Consider the following 20,268-nt stretch of genomic DNA (forward strand, 5'->3'; position numbering starts at 1 on the left):
AGCAGTTGTCAGGAAAAAAGACAGAAGCACAAGGAGAGAGCCAACTATGTAACAGCCCCGACAACCAATTTTATCTGCAGCGCCTGTGGAAGAGGTTGTCACTCTAGAATTGGCCTTTCTAGCCACTCCAGGCACTGCTCCACAAACCAATGACCTCCTCTCGGCTTTTACCCATTGTCTCTTGAGACAAGGAGGCCAAAGAAAGAAAAAAGTAGCTGGTGAGTATTTTGAACAAATGAGTAGCTGATGAGTATTGTTTTGAGTAAGGTTTATTTTAACTTGTGAACTGTATTGATTTTTTAGTAGGATTTTTCAGTACTAGTAAGGTTTTATTAATAATTCTAAGGTGTTGTAGTATTGGTAAAGTTTTTTTAGCAGTAACAAAGGGTCAACTAATAAATAAAGTAATGGCACGGGTGCTTCAACCTCGAGAGTGCACCTCCTGTGCTATGTGGGAGCTCCAGGATACTTCCCATATCGTGGAGAACCATTTGTGCAGGAACTGTTGTCAATTGCTGCAGCTTGAGCTCCGGGTTTTGGAACTTGAGCAGCAGCTGGCAACACTGCAGTGCATTCATGAGGATGAGAGCTATGTGGATAGCGCGTTTATAGATGTGGTCACCCCACAGCTTAAGAGTATGCAGGGATAGAGGGAATGGGTGACCACCAGGCAGTAAAAAAGAATCAGGCAGGTAGTGCAGAAGACCCCGAATGCATCTCACTCTCCAACAGGTATTCAGTTCGGAATACTGAGGAAAGTGATGCTTCACCTGGGGAGTGCAGCCAGAGCCAAGTCCATGGCACCACATGTGGCTCAGCTGCACAGTGGGGTACAGGGAAGACTGGAAGAGCCATAGTGATAGGTGATTCAATAGTCAGGGGAACAGACAGGCTTTTCTGTGGCCGCAGACGTGAATCCAGGAAGGTGTGTTGCCTCCCTGGTGCCAGGGTCAAGGATGTCACTGAGCGACTGCAGGGCATCCTGAAGGGAGAGGGTGAACAGCCAGCAGTCGTGGTCCATATCGGAACCAACGACATAGGTAGAAAGAGGGATATGGTCCTGTAGTCAGAATTTAGGGAACTAGGTAAGAAATTAGCAAGCAGGACCTCAAAAGTAGTAATCTCCGGATTACTCCCAGTGCCATGCGCAAGTAAGTATAGAAATAGAAGAATAAGATAGATGATTGCGTGGCTGGGAATATGGTCCAGGAGGGAGGGCTTTAGATTCCTGGGACATTGAGACTAGCTCTGGGGGAGATGGGACCTGTACAGGCCGGACGAGTTGCACCTGAACAGAGCAGGGACTGAGTTTCTTGCGGGACGTTTTGCGAGTGCTGTTGGGGAGGGTTTAACCTAGTTTGGCAGGGGGATGGGGACCTGAGGGTAGATGCAGTTGGGACAAAATCAGAAATGAAAATGGAAGATAGAAAATTAATGGATGAGTCTGGAAGACAGAGGAAACAAAGGTTAGAAAATAAAAAAAAGTTTGGCAGTGCTCTAGGGTATCTATTTCAATGCAAGGAGTATAGCAAATAGAGCTGAGGGCACAGATAAACACGTGGCAGTGTGATATCATAGCTATTACAGAAACATGGCTTAAGGAGAGACAGCTCAATGTTCCGGGTTACAGGGTTTTCAGACATGATAGGGAGGGGGTAAGAAAGGAGGAGCAGTGGCAATTTTGCTCAAGGAAACTATTACAGCTGTGAGGAAGGATGATACGTTGGAAGGTTCATCAAATGAGGCCATATGGATTGAGCTAAGGAACAAAAAAAGGGCAATCACACTGATGGGAGTGTACAATAGACCCCCAAACAGTCAGAGGGAGATAGAAGAGCAGATATTTGTCAAATCTCTAAGAAGTGCAAGAACTTGTAATATTAGGGGATTTTAACTACCCCAATATTACCTGGGATAGTTTTAATATAAAAGGAATTGAGGGAGCAGAATTCTTGAGGTGCACTCAGGAGAACATTTTCGCCCAGTATGTAGCAAGCCCAACAAGAGAGGGTGCAGTTTTAGACTTAGTTTTAGGTAATGAAGATGGGCAGGTGGAAGGGGTGGCAGTGGGAGAACATTTTGGTGGTAGCAATCATAATTCAGACACTTTTAACATAATTGTGGTAAAGGACAAAGATAGAACAGGAGTTAGAGTTCTCAATTGAGGCAAGGCCAATTTTACTAAACTGAGGAGTGATTTAGCGAAAGTGGACTGGAAACAGCTACTTGAAGATAAATCAGTGTCAGAACAGTGGGAGGCATTCAAAGGGGAGATACAAGGGCTAGAACTTTATGCCACCCCAGTGAGCTGGATGGGGGCGGGGGGTGGCGTAAAATTGAGCAGGAGGCTCCGGGAGGCCTCCCCAACCAGCTCCCGTCTGTCCAACATAAAATCCAGCCCAAGGGGTTCAGCGTAAACATGTTCCCACAAAGAAAAAGGGTGAGACGGCCAAATCTAGAGCCCCATGGATGTTAAGGAGCCTACAGGGTAAGATAAGGCAGAAAAAGAAAGCTTATGTCCGACACCAAGAATTCAATACTACAGAAAGCCGAGATGAGTATAGAAAGTGGAGGGGTGAAATCAAAAAGGAAATTCGGAAAGCAAAGAGGAATATTGGCAAGCAAAATCATGGTGAACCCAAAGATGTTTTATCAGTACATTAATCTTTTCTTTTGGGCCTCCTTATCTCGAGAGACAATGGATACGCGCCTGGAGGTGGTCAGTGGTTTGTGAAGCAGCGCCTGGAGTGGCTATAAAGGCCAATTCTGGAGTGACAGGCTCTTCCACAGGTGCTGCAGAGAAATTTGTTTGTTGGGGCTGTTGCACAGTTGGCTCTCCCCTTGCGCCTCTGTCTTTTTTCCTGCCAACTACTAAGTCTCTTCGACTCGCCACAATTTAGCCCTGTCTTTATGGCTGCCCGCCAGCTCTGGCGAATGCTGGCAACTGACTCCCACGACTTGTGATCAATGTCACACGATTTCATGTCGCGTTTGCAGACGTCTTTATAACGGAGACATGGACGGCCGGTGGGTCTGATACCAGTGGCGAGCTCGCTGTACAATGTGTCTTTGGGGATCCTGCCATCTTCCATGCGGCTCACATGGCCAAGCCATCTCAAGCGCCGCTGACTCAGTAGTGTGTATAAGCTGGGGGTGTTGGCCGCTTCAAGGACTTCTGTGTTGGAGATATAGTCCTGCCACCTGATGCCAAGTATTCTCCGAAGGCAGCGAAGATGGAATGAATTGAGACGTCGCTCTTGGCTGGCATACGTTGTCCAGGCCTCGCTGCCGTAGAGCAAGGTACTGAGGACACAGGCCTGATACACTCGGACTTTTGTGTTCCGTGTCAGTGCGCCATTTTCCCACACTCTCTTGGCCAGTCTGGACATAGCAGTGGAAGCCTTACCCATTAATAGTAAGAGGATAACTAAGGAGAGAGTAGGGCCCATAAACGACCAAAAAAGTAACCTATGTACAGGGGAGGAAGATGTTGGTATGGTTCTTAATGAATACTTTGCGTCTGTCTTCACAAAAGGGGGGGACAATGCAGATATTGTATTTAAGGAGGAGGATTGTGAAGTATTGGATGTGATAAACATAAGAGAGTAAGTATTAATGGGACTAGTATCCTTGAAAGTTGATAAATCACCAGGGCCAGAAGAAATGTACCCGAGGCTGTTAAAAGAAGCGAGAGAGGAAATAGCGGAAGGTCTGACCATCATTTTCCAGTCCTCACTGGAAACGGGTGTGGTGCCGGAGAATTGGAGAACTGTTAACATTGTACCTCTGTTTAAAAAGGGAGCGAAGAATAGACCGAATAATTACAGAGCAGTCAGTCTAACCTCAGTAGTGGGCAAATTGTTGGAATCTATTCTGAGAGACAGGATAAACTGTCACTTAGAAAGGCACAGGTTAATCAAGGATAGTCAGCATGGATTTGTTAAAGGAAGATCCTGTTTAACCAACTTGATCAAATTCTTTGCAGAAGTAACAAGGAAGATCGATGAGGGTAGTGCAATTGATGTGGTCTACATGGATTTTAGCAAGGCTTTTGACAAAGTCCCACATGGCAGACTGGCTAAAAAAAAAAAAATCCCATGGGATCCAGGGAAATGCAGCAAGGTGGATACAAAATTGGCTTAGTGGCAGGAAACAAAGGATAATTGCTTACGGCTGTTTTAGCGACTGCAGGGCTGTTTCCAGTGGCGTTCCGGAGGGCTCAGTACTGGATCCCCTGCTTTTTGTGGTATATATTAACGATTTGGACGTAAATGTAGGGGGCATGATCAAGAATTTTGCAGGTGACACAAAGATTGGCTGTGTGGTAGATAGAGAGGAGGATAGCTGTAGGAAGATATTGATGGTCTGGTCAAATGGGCAGAAAAGTGGCAAATGGAATTCAACCTGGAGAAGTGTGAGGTGATGCATTTGGGGAGGTCAAACAAGGCAAAGGAATACACAATAAATGGGAAAATACTAAGAAGTGTAGAGGAAGTGAGGGACCTTGGAATGAATGGTGGGCTGAAGGGCCTGTTTCAATGCTGTATCTCTCTGTGACTCTATGACTCTATGAATGTCCACAGATCCCTGAAGGTAGCAGGACAGGTCAATAAGGTGGTTAAGAAGGCATATAGAATCCTTTCCTTTATTAGCCAAGTTATAAAATACAAGAGCAGGGAGGTTATGCTGGAACTGTATAATTCATTGGTTAGGCCACCACTTGAGTACTGTGTGAAGTTCTGGTCACCTCATTACAGAAAGGATATAATTGCACTAGAGAGGGTACAGAGGAGATTTACGAGAATGTTGCCAGGCCTGGAAAAATGCAGCTATGCGGAAAGATTGGGGTTGTTCTCCTTGGAACAGGGAGGCTGAAGGGAGATTTGATTGAGATGTACAAAATTGTGAGGGGCCTGGATAGAGTGGCGGTGAAGAGTCTGTTCACCTTAGCAGAGATGTCAGTGACAAGAGGGAATAGATTTAAAGTGCTTGGTAGAAAGATTAGAGGGGAGATGAGGAAAAATTTTTCACCCAGAGGGTGGTGGGGGTCTGGAACTCACTGCCTGAAAGGGTAGTTGAGGCAGACCCTCAACTCATTCAAAAGGAGTCTGGATATGTACCTCAAGTGCCATAACCTGCAGGGCTACGGACCAAATGCTGGAAGGTGAGATTAGAGTAGGTGAATCGTTTTTCAGCCAGCACAGACACGATGGGCCAAGTGGCCTCTTTCTGTGCCTTAAACTTTCTATAATTCTATTCTATGAACCTCATGACTCTTTGCTGCACCACTTCTAGGGCTTGAATGCCTTTGTGTCTCCATGACCAAAATTGTATTCAGTGTATGTTCAGACCAGACATGACATCCTCCAATTTATACTCTAGTGATTTGGCAATATAGTTCAGCATTCTACTTTCCCTGTTAATTACTATGGTGAAATGACTGGGCACACTAGTTGTGAAATCTACTTAACAATCCTGGATTTGTCAATTTTTCTTGTAGCTATTTCAACACCATTTATGGAGTAGAGATGTATTACAATGTGTAATACTTTATACTTATCTGTATTGCATTTGATCTGCTAATGACCTGTGCAGCTGCATAGTTTATCTAACTCATTTTATAGGTCCTTGGCTGACTCTTCTGATTTAACTGTTTCCCTTCTTTGTTTGATATTGTCTGAGGATTTGATCAGTTTGTGTTGAGCTCCAGAATCCAGGTTGTTAATATAAACTGGAAACACCTGCCATTGGCACACTGAACACATTACATCTGCCCACCCTGACATTATTCCCAGATGTGAGTCTGACTAATGGAATACAATAATGGGTGGCCTGTGGATGACGTTTGGGGTGCTTTTACATGACATCAATGTTGCCGTTGGCAGATGCATAATTGTCCCCCCTAAGTGGAAACAGTCTGACCTGCTGAGAACCAATAGCATCAGATTATGGCCTTCTGCTGCAGAAAACTAAATGCACTACCAAAAGTCGGATCTCAGCAGATCCTAGTTGGTCTGAAAAGGTCAGCGGCTAATATTAAGTGTTAAATGGGGACAGTAGCATGTGAAAGTTGCATTCTGAGACAGGATTTTTTTAAATTAATGTAAAGAGATGATATTCAGGAGCGATGAAAATATCTGCTGATTTATGTTAGTGTTTGTTGTGCTTCTAGACAGAGTGAGAAGAATTTGGAAACTCCTTATTGTAATAGTTTTTGATCCCTTGTCTCTTTTGATTGGCTAGGATATTGTGTGCCTTTGTATTTTCTTGCCAATTTTCTGCCCTCTCCTTCTGACCTAAAAGCATTGACTCTTTGCTGGGACACAGTTCCATGGATGCCCTGCATTACCTCACCCAAATGCTCATGGGTGTTCTAATTTTGCAGGCTATTCTAATATGGAGGGGTTGCAATTTAGCCCTGTTGTGCTCTCCAGCGAAGTCTGCACAAATCACTTTCAGCATAAGTCACTCAGTAGTTACCAGGAGCAGGAACCCTGGCTGATTCTACCTCTTAATACAGGCTAAAAGTTCCCTCCTTAACCTAGGAGTGAGTGAACATCCCAATTGTAGTGTCCTTATCACCTTCCCAGCTCAAATCACCTAACTTAGCATAAATCAGAAATTGAACCTGAGAACTTTCCACTCTGACTACTTTTAACAGTAGTTGGGGATAAATGTTTTGGTATATATCAGAAAATCCTATTACCAGCTCTGCTGTCAATTATAGTGATGAATATGATATTTCCCTACTGCATATACATGCATAGTGATCCCTCACAGTTTAGCTGGTTGGCCAAGCTGAGAACCAGTACACTCAGTATACCACAAAGCATCTGACACAGCATGAAATGGAGTAAAAATTCTGACATGAGGGCAGCTGAGAGAACTGCGTCACAGTGTTCTGTATAGAATCTTACAGTTCAGAAGAAGGCCATTTGGCCCATCATGCCTGGCCCAACTCTTTGAAAGTTAGTCCCATTCCTCCGCTCTTTCCCCATAGCACTGCAACTTTTTCCTTTTCAAGTATATCTAATTCCCTTTTGAAAGTTGCTATTAAATCTGCTTCCACCACCCTTTCAAACAGTACATTCCAGCTTATAACAACTTGCTGTGTAAAAGAATGTCTTATTTCCCTTCTGGTTCTTTTGCAATACATATAACAGCAGTATTAGTGTAATTTAAAAATTTGTTTTAGATGTTTCAATAAAATATTTTATGAATGTGAGTAAAGTATTTTAAAACATTTCATTGCTTAAATTAGATTTATGTGTTCTGATTTGATGCTCTCCCTATGAAAAGTGTGCAAGATTACTAAAACCACCCTGTTTTCTATTGATTTATTTAGGCCCATATTTGGAATTAATTGTCCTAATTGTAAAAAAAAATTAAACGTTTGTTAAATATAGACTTTACCATCTACTTTCTTAGAACAACCATATTACATTCCAAATAGGACCATATTTGCTGAAGTAGAGCCATTAATCTATGTTTAATGCAAATGAAAGGTCTTTGAATTGCACAAGCATGAGCCCAAACAAAGGGTGCTATGTGGCTTATACACGAATAGTTTTAAAATACAATTGTTTAAAATTGAAACCAATATTGTTTCATTAGTTTAGATAAGGCAGGAAAAAAGCAGTAGTTTATTTATCCTATTTGAAACACAGCATCCTGCATAATCAACTACTTTCCTATTAATAAATTTGAGTTTTTTGTGACATACATATCTTAATAATGGGACCTGCGTACTTTGTCCTGAGATGCTTTATATAACAAAAAAGTAATGAGCCTTTGAATCGTGCTTATAGAAAGTAAGCATTGCAGCTATTCCAGATTTTAAGAGATTAAGTGGTATTAACTCACACACAGCTGAATATAGATTTACCTGTTTAGACTTTAATTTTTATTAAAGGTTTTGGCTCATTACCAAGCAGGTGTAGATAGATCTTTAGATAAATGCATTAAGAACATTCAGCAGTGTATATCATATTTGGTTGTTCAGTATGATCTGCCTCTCCGATAACCAGCGTAAGTAACTCAAAAAACTTTGTTTTTGTCATTGTAACAGCTAATACCAATGACCTGGTGATGGAAGAGGGAATGGCGTTTACAATCGGTAAATATTGTCATTACTGCTAACTTCCACCACGTAAATGAATTTCCAATGGTCAGATAGTATAGAAATCAGTTTCTAAAAAAGCAAAGTTGCATTATTCATTTTCTGGGGAAATAACAAACCTATTACTTAAGCTCTACAACTCCCATTTCCATGAAATTACCTTAAGTTTTATGAGTTTTTTTTCCTGCCAAAATATTACAATAACATAATCTTGATGCAAATTGCATTAGATTTTACACTTCTTCAAAAACGTTTGCTGATAAATATTGTAAAGTGGGTCAGTTTTGTTTTGCCCATTTTGTCGGTGTATTTTTGTGGATTAGAATACTTTGAGTTGTTTCTGTTTACCACACCCAGTAGACTTTAGTGTGTAGTTTAGCAATAATTTTTTTCTCACTTTTTTCATACACTTTATTGAAAAATAACAATGTTTGTGTGTAAGTAGTAACATTTCCATCCAAACATAACAAAGTGAAGGATGAGAAAGAGCCATTTAATCCATTGAAGCTCATCCCTTGGGTACAGAAGAGTGAGGGATGATCTAATTGATGAACAAAGGAGTTGATAGTTTCTCTCTATCTACCCTCTTTTCTATGGTGGAGGAGTCCCAGAACAAGGAAGCATAACCTTAAAATTAGAGCTAGCCAATTCAAGGATGATGTGGAAACCTAGAACTCTATCCTCCAAAAAGATGTTGAGACTAGGTTAATTGAAAATTTCAAAACTCAGATTGATAGATTTTTGTTAGGCAAGGGTGTTAAGGGTTACAGAACCGAGGCGGGTACATGAAGTTAAGATACAGATCAGCCGTGATTTAATTAAGTGGCCAAACAGGTTTGAGGAGCTGAATGACCTACTCCTGTACCTATGTTCCCACTGCCCTGTCTTTCCCATACAAGCATCCAACTATATTTTAAACACTGATGCCTGGCAACTTAGCTGGTTTGGCTGAGCTGAGACCACTACACTGCAGTATACCACCATTAACCATTATAATGTGGTTGACACAGCATGAAATAGTCAAAATTCTGACATAAAGGCATCTAAGAGAACTACTTCACATTGACTTATGTAACAGCAGCATTAGTGTAAAGTTTAAAAGTGGTTCTGGATTTTTAATAAAATATTTAAATGAATATAAAACAATTCATGTAATGTATTTTGAACAGCCCTAATATCTCTCAAAACCTGATTGGAAGATTATACCAAGCATTTATCAGGCCTTGAATAAAGAGGTTCTTGTTCACATCCACTTTAACTTTACTTTTTTTCCCTTCCAGGCCTACTTTCCTGGTGTACTATTTTATGTTCTTCAAATATACTACTAATTTTATCTTTTAAAGTTTTAACTTCCCCTCTAACCACATTTTTATTTTGTTATGCTATGCATAAGTAATCATGAAAGAAAGTACATCTGGTATTTTTGGCTCCATTTCCTGTGATCGATGTCTAATTCTCCTTGTATGTACCATTTGAATTCTAGAACCAATTCTGATGGAGGGATCCCCAGAATTCAGAATCTTGCAGGACGGGTGGACCGCAGCGTCTGCTGATGACCTTAGGTACTGATAATTACTTTTTAATTTGTTTTATTTTAGGAATTATGTTTTATCTTACCAATATTTGCTACCATCAGTCGTCTTCTCAATATATTTGATATATTATTTTCCGATGTTGTATTGTTATATATTTCTTAAATTGTGTTATTTTTAAGATCAGCACAGTTCGAACACACTATAGTAATAACATCAGAAGGAGCAGAAATTCTAACCAAATTGCCGGAGGAAGATCAAGGGTAAACAGGAAAACCAGGGACTCGTTGCAGACACAGCATTAAAATGACTTTCTACCCAGAGGGTTTCAAAACCGCACTGTTGTTAACGTCGCTGATAGACACTGTGTTCACTGGAGTCAGGTCGAAGTTGACTGAAGGAAATTTGTCGCATTTGGAATTTGATACTTCTTCCATTAACAGAGTTTTTGACATACCATGTTTACTGCGTCGTTTTAATAAATGTTTTGAAAATAATGACCCAGTAAACGTTGTTTTGTCGAGCTTCCAGTAGCTTTGTATGAATATGTGTGTTTGTTGAGAAGAATGCGATTTAATTTGTTTGCTGACGAACGGACAATATGAAACAGTTTAAACTGCCAAGTCAGGGTGTTGCATAGCCGCCTATTGCAGTTGAGTTTGAAGCCTATTTTAAAAGGAAAATGCAACTTCTATGTAGGTTTAAATGAAGAGCTGAGTTGATTTTGACTTTAAACAATGTAAACTGGAGAAACCGCTGAAATGCGACTTCGTTATATTCAACAGGATTGGCAAAACAAAAAAAAAAAGCTGCGTATAACAATTTAACCATACTGGTATTTACAGATTGAACAAACACATTATTAACCATTTGGTATGTCAGGATTACATCCACGTTGAATTAACTACTTCGACAACAAATCACACCATTACGAACTAAAATGTGAATTAGTATAAATAGTGTGGTGTCCAAAGACGGAACAAATTATCTATTTTGAATACCTTTTGAATATGTCATATTTAACAAAAACAGTTTAATGTCAGTATTGAAAGCCCTGGGACGGACTGGTTGAAAAGTTTTTATCAATATATCGTGACCAAATGTGAGATTTAATGGTCATCAGCTAATCGAAATAACTAATAGAATTGATATAAACACCTCTGTTTCCAGAGAATGCATATCATGCACTCATAATGCTAGAACCATTTTTGTCAGTTGAGGTAGTCTTCAATTGCACAAATTATCTTCACTATCGTTTTGCCTGTTTGGACAGCTGTAATTAAGCTGATAACGACGGGATTTGTTTGTTCTTTTCAAAATTGGTGGATTATCAGGATATATACTTATAGAGGACCGAGTGGATTTTTCGCTGCACCTACACGATCTAGGGCTTTTAAAAGTGTACATTAAAATATTGATTAGCGATGAGCTGCAATATAATTAATTATGAATATACAGAAGACAGAAAACCTAAGGAGATGAGTGATAAAAGCAAAATACTGCAGATGCTGGAAATACTCAGCAGGTCTGACAGCATCTATGGAGAGAGAAGCAGAGTTAACATTTCAGGTCAGTGACCCTTCTTCAGAACCTTTCAACAGAATGAGTGATTGGATAAATAAATGGTAAAACTGTATTTTTATATTATTATCACCACGTGGTTCATTTTGTAATGAAACATATTAATTAGTGAGCTCCTCTAGTTATATTTAGGGCTCGCCTCTTCCTCGTGATAGTTGGGTTGCCTGTATTGCATAGAGGACGTTGAACACGTTATCGGTAAATTTAGTATATTCGCCAACTCCTTCAGAATCTGAAAGTACATTTTCTGTTTGGGAAATCAATCAAGATATGATCACGGATCCTTTAGTTTGTTTCTTCATTGTTCACTTTTAGTTTTGTTAAAATGCACAAAAACTAAATGGATTTATTGATTTCATGAATCATTTCTGCCTTAGCTCGGACTGTTGAAACTTTCTACGTTTGCTTTGTCTCTAAATGAATATGAAATCTAGAAATTATTTAAACACCAATCACTCCAATGATGCATCCAGAGGTGACGTTTGGTAGCTCAACCACTTGTTCCTGTTTTGGTCAGTCAGCAGACAAAAACTTCTCTCTTATTTCCGAGATACATGTAAATCTTGTCACTGACCCCTGTTACGACACTCAGGTATTTGCCGATTGTAAACCCAACCTGCCCTGTCGCAAATTATTGAGTTGTAAATCTGTAACGAGCATTTATATAATCTATGACTTGTCATATTGTATGTATATTGCACGTTTAATCTGTTTTTTTTTAGAATCCTGTGTACTCTAAATAAAACTGTGCGATTTTTTCAGCTTTTTTGACAACCTATTTTGAGTAAGATTGAATTTAAACAAATTAACTTATCACTGCAAGAGGGCAACGTTTCATATGAAAGCCGTGCTTAAGTGTTTGTTAAGCTTCCAGTAATAAATTGGAAAGACCGAATGCCATAGGTGCATATCATCACTGAACAGTACAAGAATTGTAACTATACCCAGCAAGAAATAATGACCGATTGCGTAGAATTATCTAGCTGGTTTCCCTCGTCACATCTACTGTGGCTTGCAGTTTGTTTACAGGTTCTCTTTCACTAGTCTAGTTGAAAATTTACGCCATTTAAAAAAATCGTGTGTGCTCATTTCCGTCATTTTTATTTGTTGGAAGGAAGAAATCAAGTAAATGATTGTTCAAACCAAACAATTTGTCATCTTTCTTACTAGACCGTTGTTTTTAATATTAAACCTTTTATGGGTGGGATAAAGGTCGTAAAAGCATAAATATGCAGAAACGAGATTTGTCATTTTGTGCATGTAATTAAATCATTAATTATCGTAACGTGCATGCAGATAGTCAGTCATATCTTAAATGTGAATGTTTTAAATACGCTGAATGCTAAACGCTCAAACGCAATATCGTGTTTTGCTTGTTAATTATGGTATAAGAAATATACTTATTTCCAACTTAGACTGGCAATTGCCTTTTGAACACTTGCGATAATGCAAACAAGTAAGACAAAAAGTAAAACGATCGTATATTGAACCTACTTTTGATGTTATTAACGCAGCACTGTGATTAACAACCCTCGTTTTACAACTGACTTGACAAACGATCGTGGTCAGACATTAATTGGTCAGCTTTCACACGGAAAAAGAAACACAAAGCGTTTAAGTGCGACGATGATGGTTCAATACATTCCTAAATGTATAAGTTTATTGCACTTTAGATTTTCTCGGTTTTAAAACTTGGGAAAATAGGTCTTAGTGCTGTTGGGATTCGTGTGGCATCTGGACACAATCACACAGACGTCGGAAGAATTAAGTAAGATTGTCACGTTAGCCCCGAGTGGGTTTCAGAGCAGATTAATTCTGCCTGTTTACAAGATCTTTAGATAAAAACGTCTCTGTTCATTTTAAATATTAGAGGAATTGAACCAAATCGACAACTAAACTGTTCGTGGTGTAAGTTTCATGTGAAACAGGTGCCTAGTTATTTCTGTTTTTAAGCTGGCGATAGATTCAGAGACAGGTTTCTTCAATCCAGCATGAGAAGTGCATATTTGTATTGAATTTTTTGCTAAATGTATGCAATCACATTCTACCTGTTCTCGAGATTACAATAAAAAAATGTTGACTTTTCCCTCCTACGTCCTTATTATTCGATGTATAGTTGTATCAGTTTTAATTCAATTAAAAACTGAATCATGTATAAAATTATTTTAAAATAGTAATTTGCTATGATATCCTCAATAATATCACTATAAGTTGTTTAATGTGACATTGCTGAAACGTTTGTTGAAACAAATATATTGGAAAGAAAGCATTTTTAATTGATCGATGCATGTGGTGTAACTAGACTTACTCTTAAGAATGGATATTGGTTCAAAGCTCATAACAATGTGATTTTGCAACCGAGATATAATTCTGGAAAAATTCTGATGTGATTTTTTTTGGCCTGTAGTCTCTTAAATGGATGTCTTTTGCAAGTTTCTCATTTATGTAAACAAAACACACAAGCTAACAAGCTACATTGGCAGCGAAAGATGTTGAACATGCCTACAGTACAAATATTTTTATGAACCTAACACATGAATAAATATGCATATCAATTTGTGGAGCCGCAGTTTTAGTGCCTAATTGGCTTGGCCAAGGACCGACTTATTCAAAATACAGAATAGATCTAAGCAGTTGATTGTAATTAAATATTTCATTCAGGGCCGGGTACTGTTTCTGCAGCTGACATGTAAATTTTCACGGTCAATTCTTCAGTGTTTCATTGCAGTTCTCTGCCGATGACGTTAGGTGAAGCAATGGGTTGGTACGTGAAAGAGTTTTCACTTCATGATAACGTTCGGGGAAATTTATTAACAGCAGGACAGCAAAAATCTGAATTCATAGAATCGTTTGAAACCGATGTACAGTCGCAAGGCAATTACTTCAGTGCTACTAAAATGGTGTAATTTATTTCTATAACCTGTTTAACAAAATGCTAAAACATATTTTTCATTTATTGGACGAAAACATGCATTTCTTCTAAATATTGTACTTAAAAAGGCGAGTTCCAAATAATTGAATTACAAGAAAGCAAGATACATTAAAAAACAAAAATGTGCCACATAAATGATTGCGGGTGTGCATCTCACCTTCCGTTACAGAAATGCAAACTTAAAAGGGTTATTTGGGAAAAATAGTGGAAGCACATTTATATTGTGAATTCTGTTTTAAGAAATCGCTCCTTATTTGTTGTATGTAGGGCAACCTGCGTTAACTGTGTGCGGCCTTGAGAAGTAAACGCCTTTTTATTGTTACATAGATTGACTTTAAGTTAAAATATTATGGAATGACTACCATTAGATTACAAATAAATAAATAATTCATTCAGCTATCTAAATTATGTAAAAGCACAAAATAATTCTAATTTCCCTCCTCGAACTGGATAGAATGTATTATGGAAGAAAAATAACTACAACTTCGAAATTGCCCAACGCATGTTAAAAATCGACATTTTATCATTTAAAAATATCGGTGTGTTAAAAATCACTTAAGCTTTTAATACTCTTTATTCCAGATGTACGCATTTGTATTACATCAGCCATGGCTTACACTTACTGGTCGCCAGCATCTCATCAAGATTCAAATTACACCGTTTATCGCTGTATGTGAAGTATTTAAACCCGAAAATGCATTTAAGTACCTTTTATTCGCCCTTCAAACAAAACAGTGCAATTAATCTCCACATTGAAGTATGCTTTTCTAGATATTTTATATCATTCTCGGGTCGCGTGTGACATACAAAAATCTCCGTGTATCATCAATATGCTACATGATTTTTTTTTTAAATCTGATGCCCGCATACAGGCATCACCATGCTATGGTTTGGCTCACTTGTTTAACGATGAAAGGATTGGATGTTGCAATTGGTGTTAAATATATGGCTAATTATGCGTATGAAAATTAAGCATCAGAGTTATGCTAATAGGAGCCGCCTTCAGCTGTTTATCAGAGCTCTTGAGGTTGGCATTTAATCAAATGAATCAGTAACTGCTGCATATGCACGTGTGGTCTTTCACCGTATCACTTCATGATAGATGCAGGTTTTCTGCATCACAAGCGATATCTTTTTAAATACTACAGTAAATACCATTTAAGTGAGTACAGTGTTAAACAAACTTTTTAATTCTATATTAGATGTTGCTCACATGCTTTGATTTTATTGTAGATCGCATGCTTATGTTAGTCCTTACAATTATAGAACAGTAACACAGTTGGAATAGTTCGGCTGTTTGCTAGATTTGCCATTATGGCCACATTTCCTCCATTCTCATTTCGTTTTAAGCAAAGGAAATTCTATGGATAGGTTTCTCCTATAACATTTCAATAGAGGTGATTAAAATATTAGACTAGTTAAGGCTTCTTTAGAGAGCAAACAATTGTACGATCTACAGCATATTTACATTATGACCAAGCTCTCTTCATTTCTAATTCAGTACATCATAATTGTCTACATTTATATCGCTTCATTCATGCCGAACACTATGAAAAGTTTTCGGCAATGAGTAATTTGTGGAGTGCAGTGATTGTTGTTACGTTGGTGAAGATAATGCAATAAGTTTCTTATACGTCAGACCCTTAATGCATTAAAGAAGTCCTTTAAGTTTTGAAAAAGCGTAAAATTAAAAAAAAACTGTAGTTATCAATAGAGATCCTGTTATTAAAATCATAACATCGCATTTTTGGCAACAATGCTTGGATATTAACAAAACTGGTTCCATGCATATTGTATGGCAGTAAAGATTCATTTTTAATTATCAAAAAAAAATCTCTGTTGAGGTCGTAAAGTTACGGCTTCACATTGTTTACAAGAAAACGTTTTGAAATTGTCTGATTAAAAATGTTAGCCCGAGCCTTTATTTTAAAATGACTGAACTATTGGAGTCAATTTCCCTACACTGTCTCAGGCCGCGACTTCTACCGAGAATTTTTCCTCCGTCTGCTCGAGCGAAGCTCACATGTAGCCAATCAGAAGGGCACGTGGTGAAAGTGGACCTATCAGCGTGCAGTATTGATGAATATTCATGAAGTATCGAGTCAAACCTTTCAGGCGAGTTTGTGTGTATTCACAGCATCATGCCTCGACTTTGTCAACCCAAAAACTCCATTTTCTTATGAATGGAAAGTGAAAAAAATCAGATTCGCTTAAATTGGGATCCTTCTCGGTCGGAGGGAGTAGTGGAAGGAAAAGAAGTGAAGTGACAAGCTGGGAGGCGAACGATGACCATGACTACAATGTCAGAAAATCTCAACAGCCCCGTCTCAAGTAAAGCAGTTTTTATGGAGTTTGGGCCACCAAGTCAACAAATGTCGCCTCCCATGTCTCACGGACATTACTCCATGCACTGTTTACATTCTGCCGGCCACTCTCAACATGACAGCTCCTACAACACTGCTTCATCCTTCTCACGGTCTCTGGGCTACCCCTATGTCAACTCAGTGAACAACCATTCCACTAACCCTTACATCAGTTCAGTGCAATCGTACCAAAACAGCTCGAATCTGGCCCATACACGATTAGAGGACACAGGTAAGAACGGCAGGATCAGTCAATTGCTAAATCTAATGCGTGAGAGGCAGTTTGTTACAGCAGTATTGAACCAGCCCAGTGGGGAAATTTGTAGCACAGAAGTTCGCATCATTCTGCCTCTGATCTTTGTAATTATTTATTGCGTAATGCTATAAACAATGCATGCAATTATGGGTAATTACACGTAAACCGTCGCTAGTAAAAATAGACAAACTTTTAACTGCTGTGTTAAATGCGTTGTTATTCTGTTGGAGGTAATTATGTATTGGATTTGCATTGTTATGTCTATTTTTTCCTTTTTAGAAGCAGAATCAGATAAAGGTACGGTGGTGGAGAGTGGGGAAGTCAGGTTTAATGGGAAAGGGAAAAAAATCCGCAAACCCCGAACCATTTATTCCAGTCTACAGCTGCAAGCTTTGAACAGACGGTTCCAACAAACTCAGTACCTGGCTCTGCCTGAAAGAGCCGAACTTGCTGCTTCTCTGGGTTTGACACAGACACAGGTAACAGAGATATTAAACTAAAATACAAAGCTCATCTGCTCATCCCAATATTACATCGAATAAATCACACTGCCGAGTAAAACCAGGCATCGGTAACATAAACCCTGACAACTTCAATACAGAGTTCACGGGAAGTTTAAACAAAAACAAGTGTGTGTTACTAGGCATAAATCCAAGGATTTGTTTATATCAGTGGAAGTTGAAGCATTGCAATAAAATGCAACTCAAATCCAAAAAATGATATAGGTATGATGAGTCTATTCACATACACGCACCAATAATCTGCTCATTAAAGAGAACGCAGCATGGATTGTATATTTTACACCATAGCGAATTGTTTGGGAAACAATTTCAACAAGTCACTGCAAGAAATGCGCCATGTTGCTCAACATGTTACATTATAGTTCTCATCTGTTTTCTGAAGTGTTGTACCCGTCTAGAAGAGCTGATCCGTGTGGCTGAATATGACTGCTTGGTAGTAAGGGTTTTTTGTTAATATTTTGGAACTATTTAAAGTAACAGGACGTGGGAAAGAGTATGCACAACATGACCAATTATAACCTTTCAAGCATGTGTTCGTTTTAACATTTAAATGCTTGCATCGAGATACCTTTATGTACATTTGTATTGAAAGACTGACAAGTGAAAGTCTTGTTCGTTGTAATGTTTTAAAGTTTGAATACTTAAAACATGTTTGTTATATTATGCAGGTGAAAATTTGGTTCCAAAACAAGCGTTCTAAGTTTAAAAAGCTGATGAAACAGGGCAATGGTGCATTAGAGAACAGCGCCCTTGCTAATGGTAGGGGTCTATCCGGATCGTCCCCTCCAGTTCCACCCGTCTGGAACGCCTCAACTGCCGGCAAGAACTCCACAGGGACCCCGGGAAACTACATCCCTAGCTACACATCATGGTACCCTCCAGCGCATCAGGAATCTATGCAACAGCCTCAGCTGATGTAAGATAACCACTCTCGCCCTGTTTAAGCAAGGACAATAATCAAAGAAAGCAATTTCTGAAGTGCACCATGCCCTCAGCCGACATGCACAGATGTGATGCGGAGCGAGTTCCCAATTCTGCCAGCTGACAGCTCGGCGAAATTTCTATCAGAGCACGTTTAGAACAGACCGTCAGTACCAAGACTTTGAGGCATAGTCCCTGGGACGGTTAAAAAGCCTTTGTTGCAAATTCCTCGTACTCTTTCTATTCCAAAACAGGCAGGCTTTGTATCGAGTTCAGTCTCCCCACTTAAGATTTTAGGTCTGTAAACGAACTGGTTATGCAGCGCAGAATTCACGACAGTGGGAAGTTCTTCCTGCACGCGGTCACCGTTTTTGTATATATTATTTAAATATGTTGCACAGATCTAGCGTTTTTTTGTTTTGTTTTGTGTGGAGTGTACATGATGCATTGTGAAATGGGATCTTAATATTTACCTGTGAAATTGAAACGTGATGCTGAAAAACACTGTGTCTAGCGTTCTAAATGTAAAGGTTTAGTTTTATATTGATAATGTTAACTTATTGCTTTGTATCTTTGAATCTTTGTAAATATATTATAAAGTCCATTCAAGACAGTAAAATTGTGATTTTAAACAACGACGTTTGCATTATGAAAGCCTCTGTGTGCTCATTCCAAATGTATTAATACAGAACTGTAGGGAATTCGTGGCATAATATATTTACTATCATTCCACTGATTTCAATAATTACATCCTCTCCACTTTGCATATTACAATAATCAGGCGAAGGGATCAAATATCACCCTCAGTCTGTTAGGAATAGGATTGGTTACTCAGAAAATCGAATGAACTTTCCAATTTTTTTTCAGTTGCCAGTAACATTTATTTTTGTATTTAAATGCATACAAGCCCAGCGGGTTATCGTAAAGTTACTTTCTGAATTTCACCTCGTGCAATTTCGTTTTAGATTAGCTGCTGGATAGCACAAATGTGGGAATCTAAGCTATTATGCTTTTTAAATAGCATAATTTCGCATTGTATCTGACCACCTCCACCGCTCTTGATGTGGGGTCGGATTATTTTGTTACAGTCAAACGTTAGTTTCAGTGTCACGTCTAACCTGTGCTACTTTAAATTGGATGCAATTATTTTTGCAGCAATTAAAGTACTTATTGCTTTTCAGACGTATCTATCGCTCTTATGCGCACTTTTATATACTTCTCGGGCACAATAAATCTCTTTTTCAGCACTGAATGACAGGAAGCCATTACTATGTTAACTAAATAATAGGTCGGAGAAGCAGGTGCTGCAGAAACAAAAACCCTGCGGTTTGTTCAGAGGAGTTGAAAGCTGTCATTTCTGCAAGAACAAATTGGGAACTTCAAAGGAACTGTTGTTTAGGGATGATGGGCTAACTGCGCTTTTTCAGCAATCTGTGCCCGATTTACTATCAACATCTTGGAAAAGCTAGAAAAGATGCCAACTTCACCAAAACTGGTGATCTCAGAGAAGCCACTCAATCAGACGATGTCTCCATTAATCTCTGAAACCCGTTATTTCCAGATATACAGCTACCTCCAGCTACATGTATCTATGTGTACACTACACAGACACACGAAATGTGCATATTGTATATGCATGTGTGCATTGCACAGGTCACAACAAGTTTTAAGAAAATGTCTCATGCTCAAGGTCTACTGAAAGAAAACGAAGTAATGAGACAATTTAAATTAAACACGTAAATAAAAGTGTATAGATTGTATAATGTTTTGTTTTTGTATGATAATGAACTAATTCCAAGAAAATTTGTGACAGCAAACTAGATTTTGAAGTCTAGCGCCCATTCTAAATGTTGTCAAGCGGCACTGGCTATTACACGACAATGCTAGATGTTTTAATTTAAATGGATTGATCAGTAAACTTGGCTGAGAATATTCCACAAATTAAAACGCGTAGTTAAATCTAGCGTTCAAGCATAACAAATGTAGCTTTGGAAAAGCTAAGATTTGAAAAGTGAAGTGCGTAGCATTTCATACAAAACTTTT

At 38.8% G+C, this 20,268-nt stretch overlaps 2 protein-coding genes across 6 annotated transcripts in view; both read left to right on the forward strand.

Moving 5' to 3' along the window:
- metap1d (methionyl aminopeptidase type 1D (mitochondrial)) overlaps positions 1 to 11,993 on the forward strand; it is a 185,487-nt gene extending 173,494 nt beyond the window's left edge. For all 3 annotated transcript variants that reach the window (XM_068035408.1, XM_068035413.1, XM_068035412.1), the window contains 3 exons: positions 8,069 to 8,116; positions 9,603 to 9,681; positions 9,834 to 11,993. In XM_068035408.1, the coding sequence (XP_067891509.1) occupies positions 8,069 to 8,116; positions 9,603 to 9,681; positions 9,834 to 9,918 (212 nt within the window). In that variant the 3' untranslated portion in view covers positions 9,919 to 11,993. The remainder of the gene's footprint in view (positions 1 to 8,068; positions 8,117 to 9,602; positions 9,682 to 9,833) is intronic.
- A 4,351-nt stretch (positions 11,994 to 16,344) lies between these two features.
- dlx1a (distal-less homeobox 1a) lies at positions 16,345 to 18,501 on the forward strand. Of its 3 annotated transcripts, none has more exons than XM_068034564.1 (3): positions 16,345 to 16,759; positions 17,063 to 17,262; positions 17,973 to 18,501. In XM_068034564.1, exons 1-3 carry the CDS (start codon positions 16,450 to 16,452, stop codon positions 18,222 to 18,224), a joined length of 762 nt encoding a protein of 253 aa, XP_067890665.1. In that variant the 5' UTR covers positions 16,345 to 16,449; the 3' UTR covers positions 18,225 to 18,501. The 3 variants fall into 3 exon arrangements, with proteins under 3 accessions (XP_067890665.1, XP_067890666.1, XP_067890670.1); XM_068034565.1 differs by having other exon boundaries at positions 17,069 to 17,262; XM_068034569.1 differs by lacking the exon at positions 17,063 to 17,262 and having other exon boundaries at positions 17,973 to 18,096.
- Positions 18,502 to 20,268: the final 1,767 nt, after the last annotated feature.

This window comes from Heterodontus francisci, chromosome 7 (genome assembly GCF_036365525.1).
Source record: "Heterodontus francisci isolate sHetFra1 chromosome 7, sHetFra1.hap1, whole genome shotgun sequence".
NCBI lineage: Eukaryota > Metazoa > Chordata > Chondrichthyes > Heterodontiformes > Heterodontidae > Heterodontus > Heterodontus francisci.

Coding starts and splice junctions, on each gene's coding strand:
- dlx1a (XM_068034564.1), top strand. CDS start 16,450: ATGACCATGACTACAATGTCAGAAAATCTCAACAGCCCCGTCTCAAGT. Junction 16,760..17,062: donor TACACGATTAGAGGACACAG/GTAAGAACGGCA, acceptor TTTCCTTTTTAG/AAGCAGAATCAGATAAAGGT. Junction 17,263..17,972: donor TGGGTTTGACACAGACACAG/GTAACAGAGATA, acceptor TATATTATGCAG/GTGAAAATTTGGTTCCAAAA.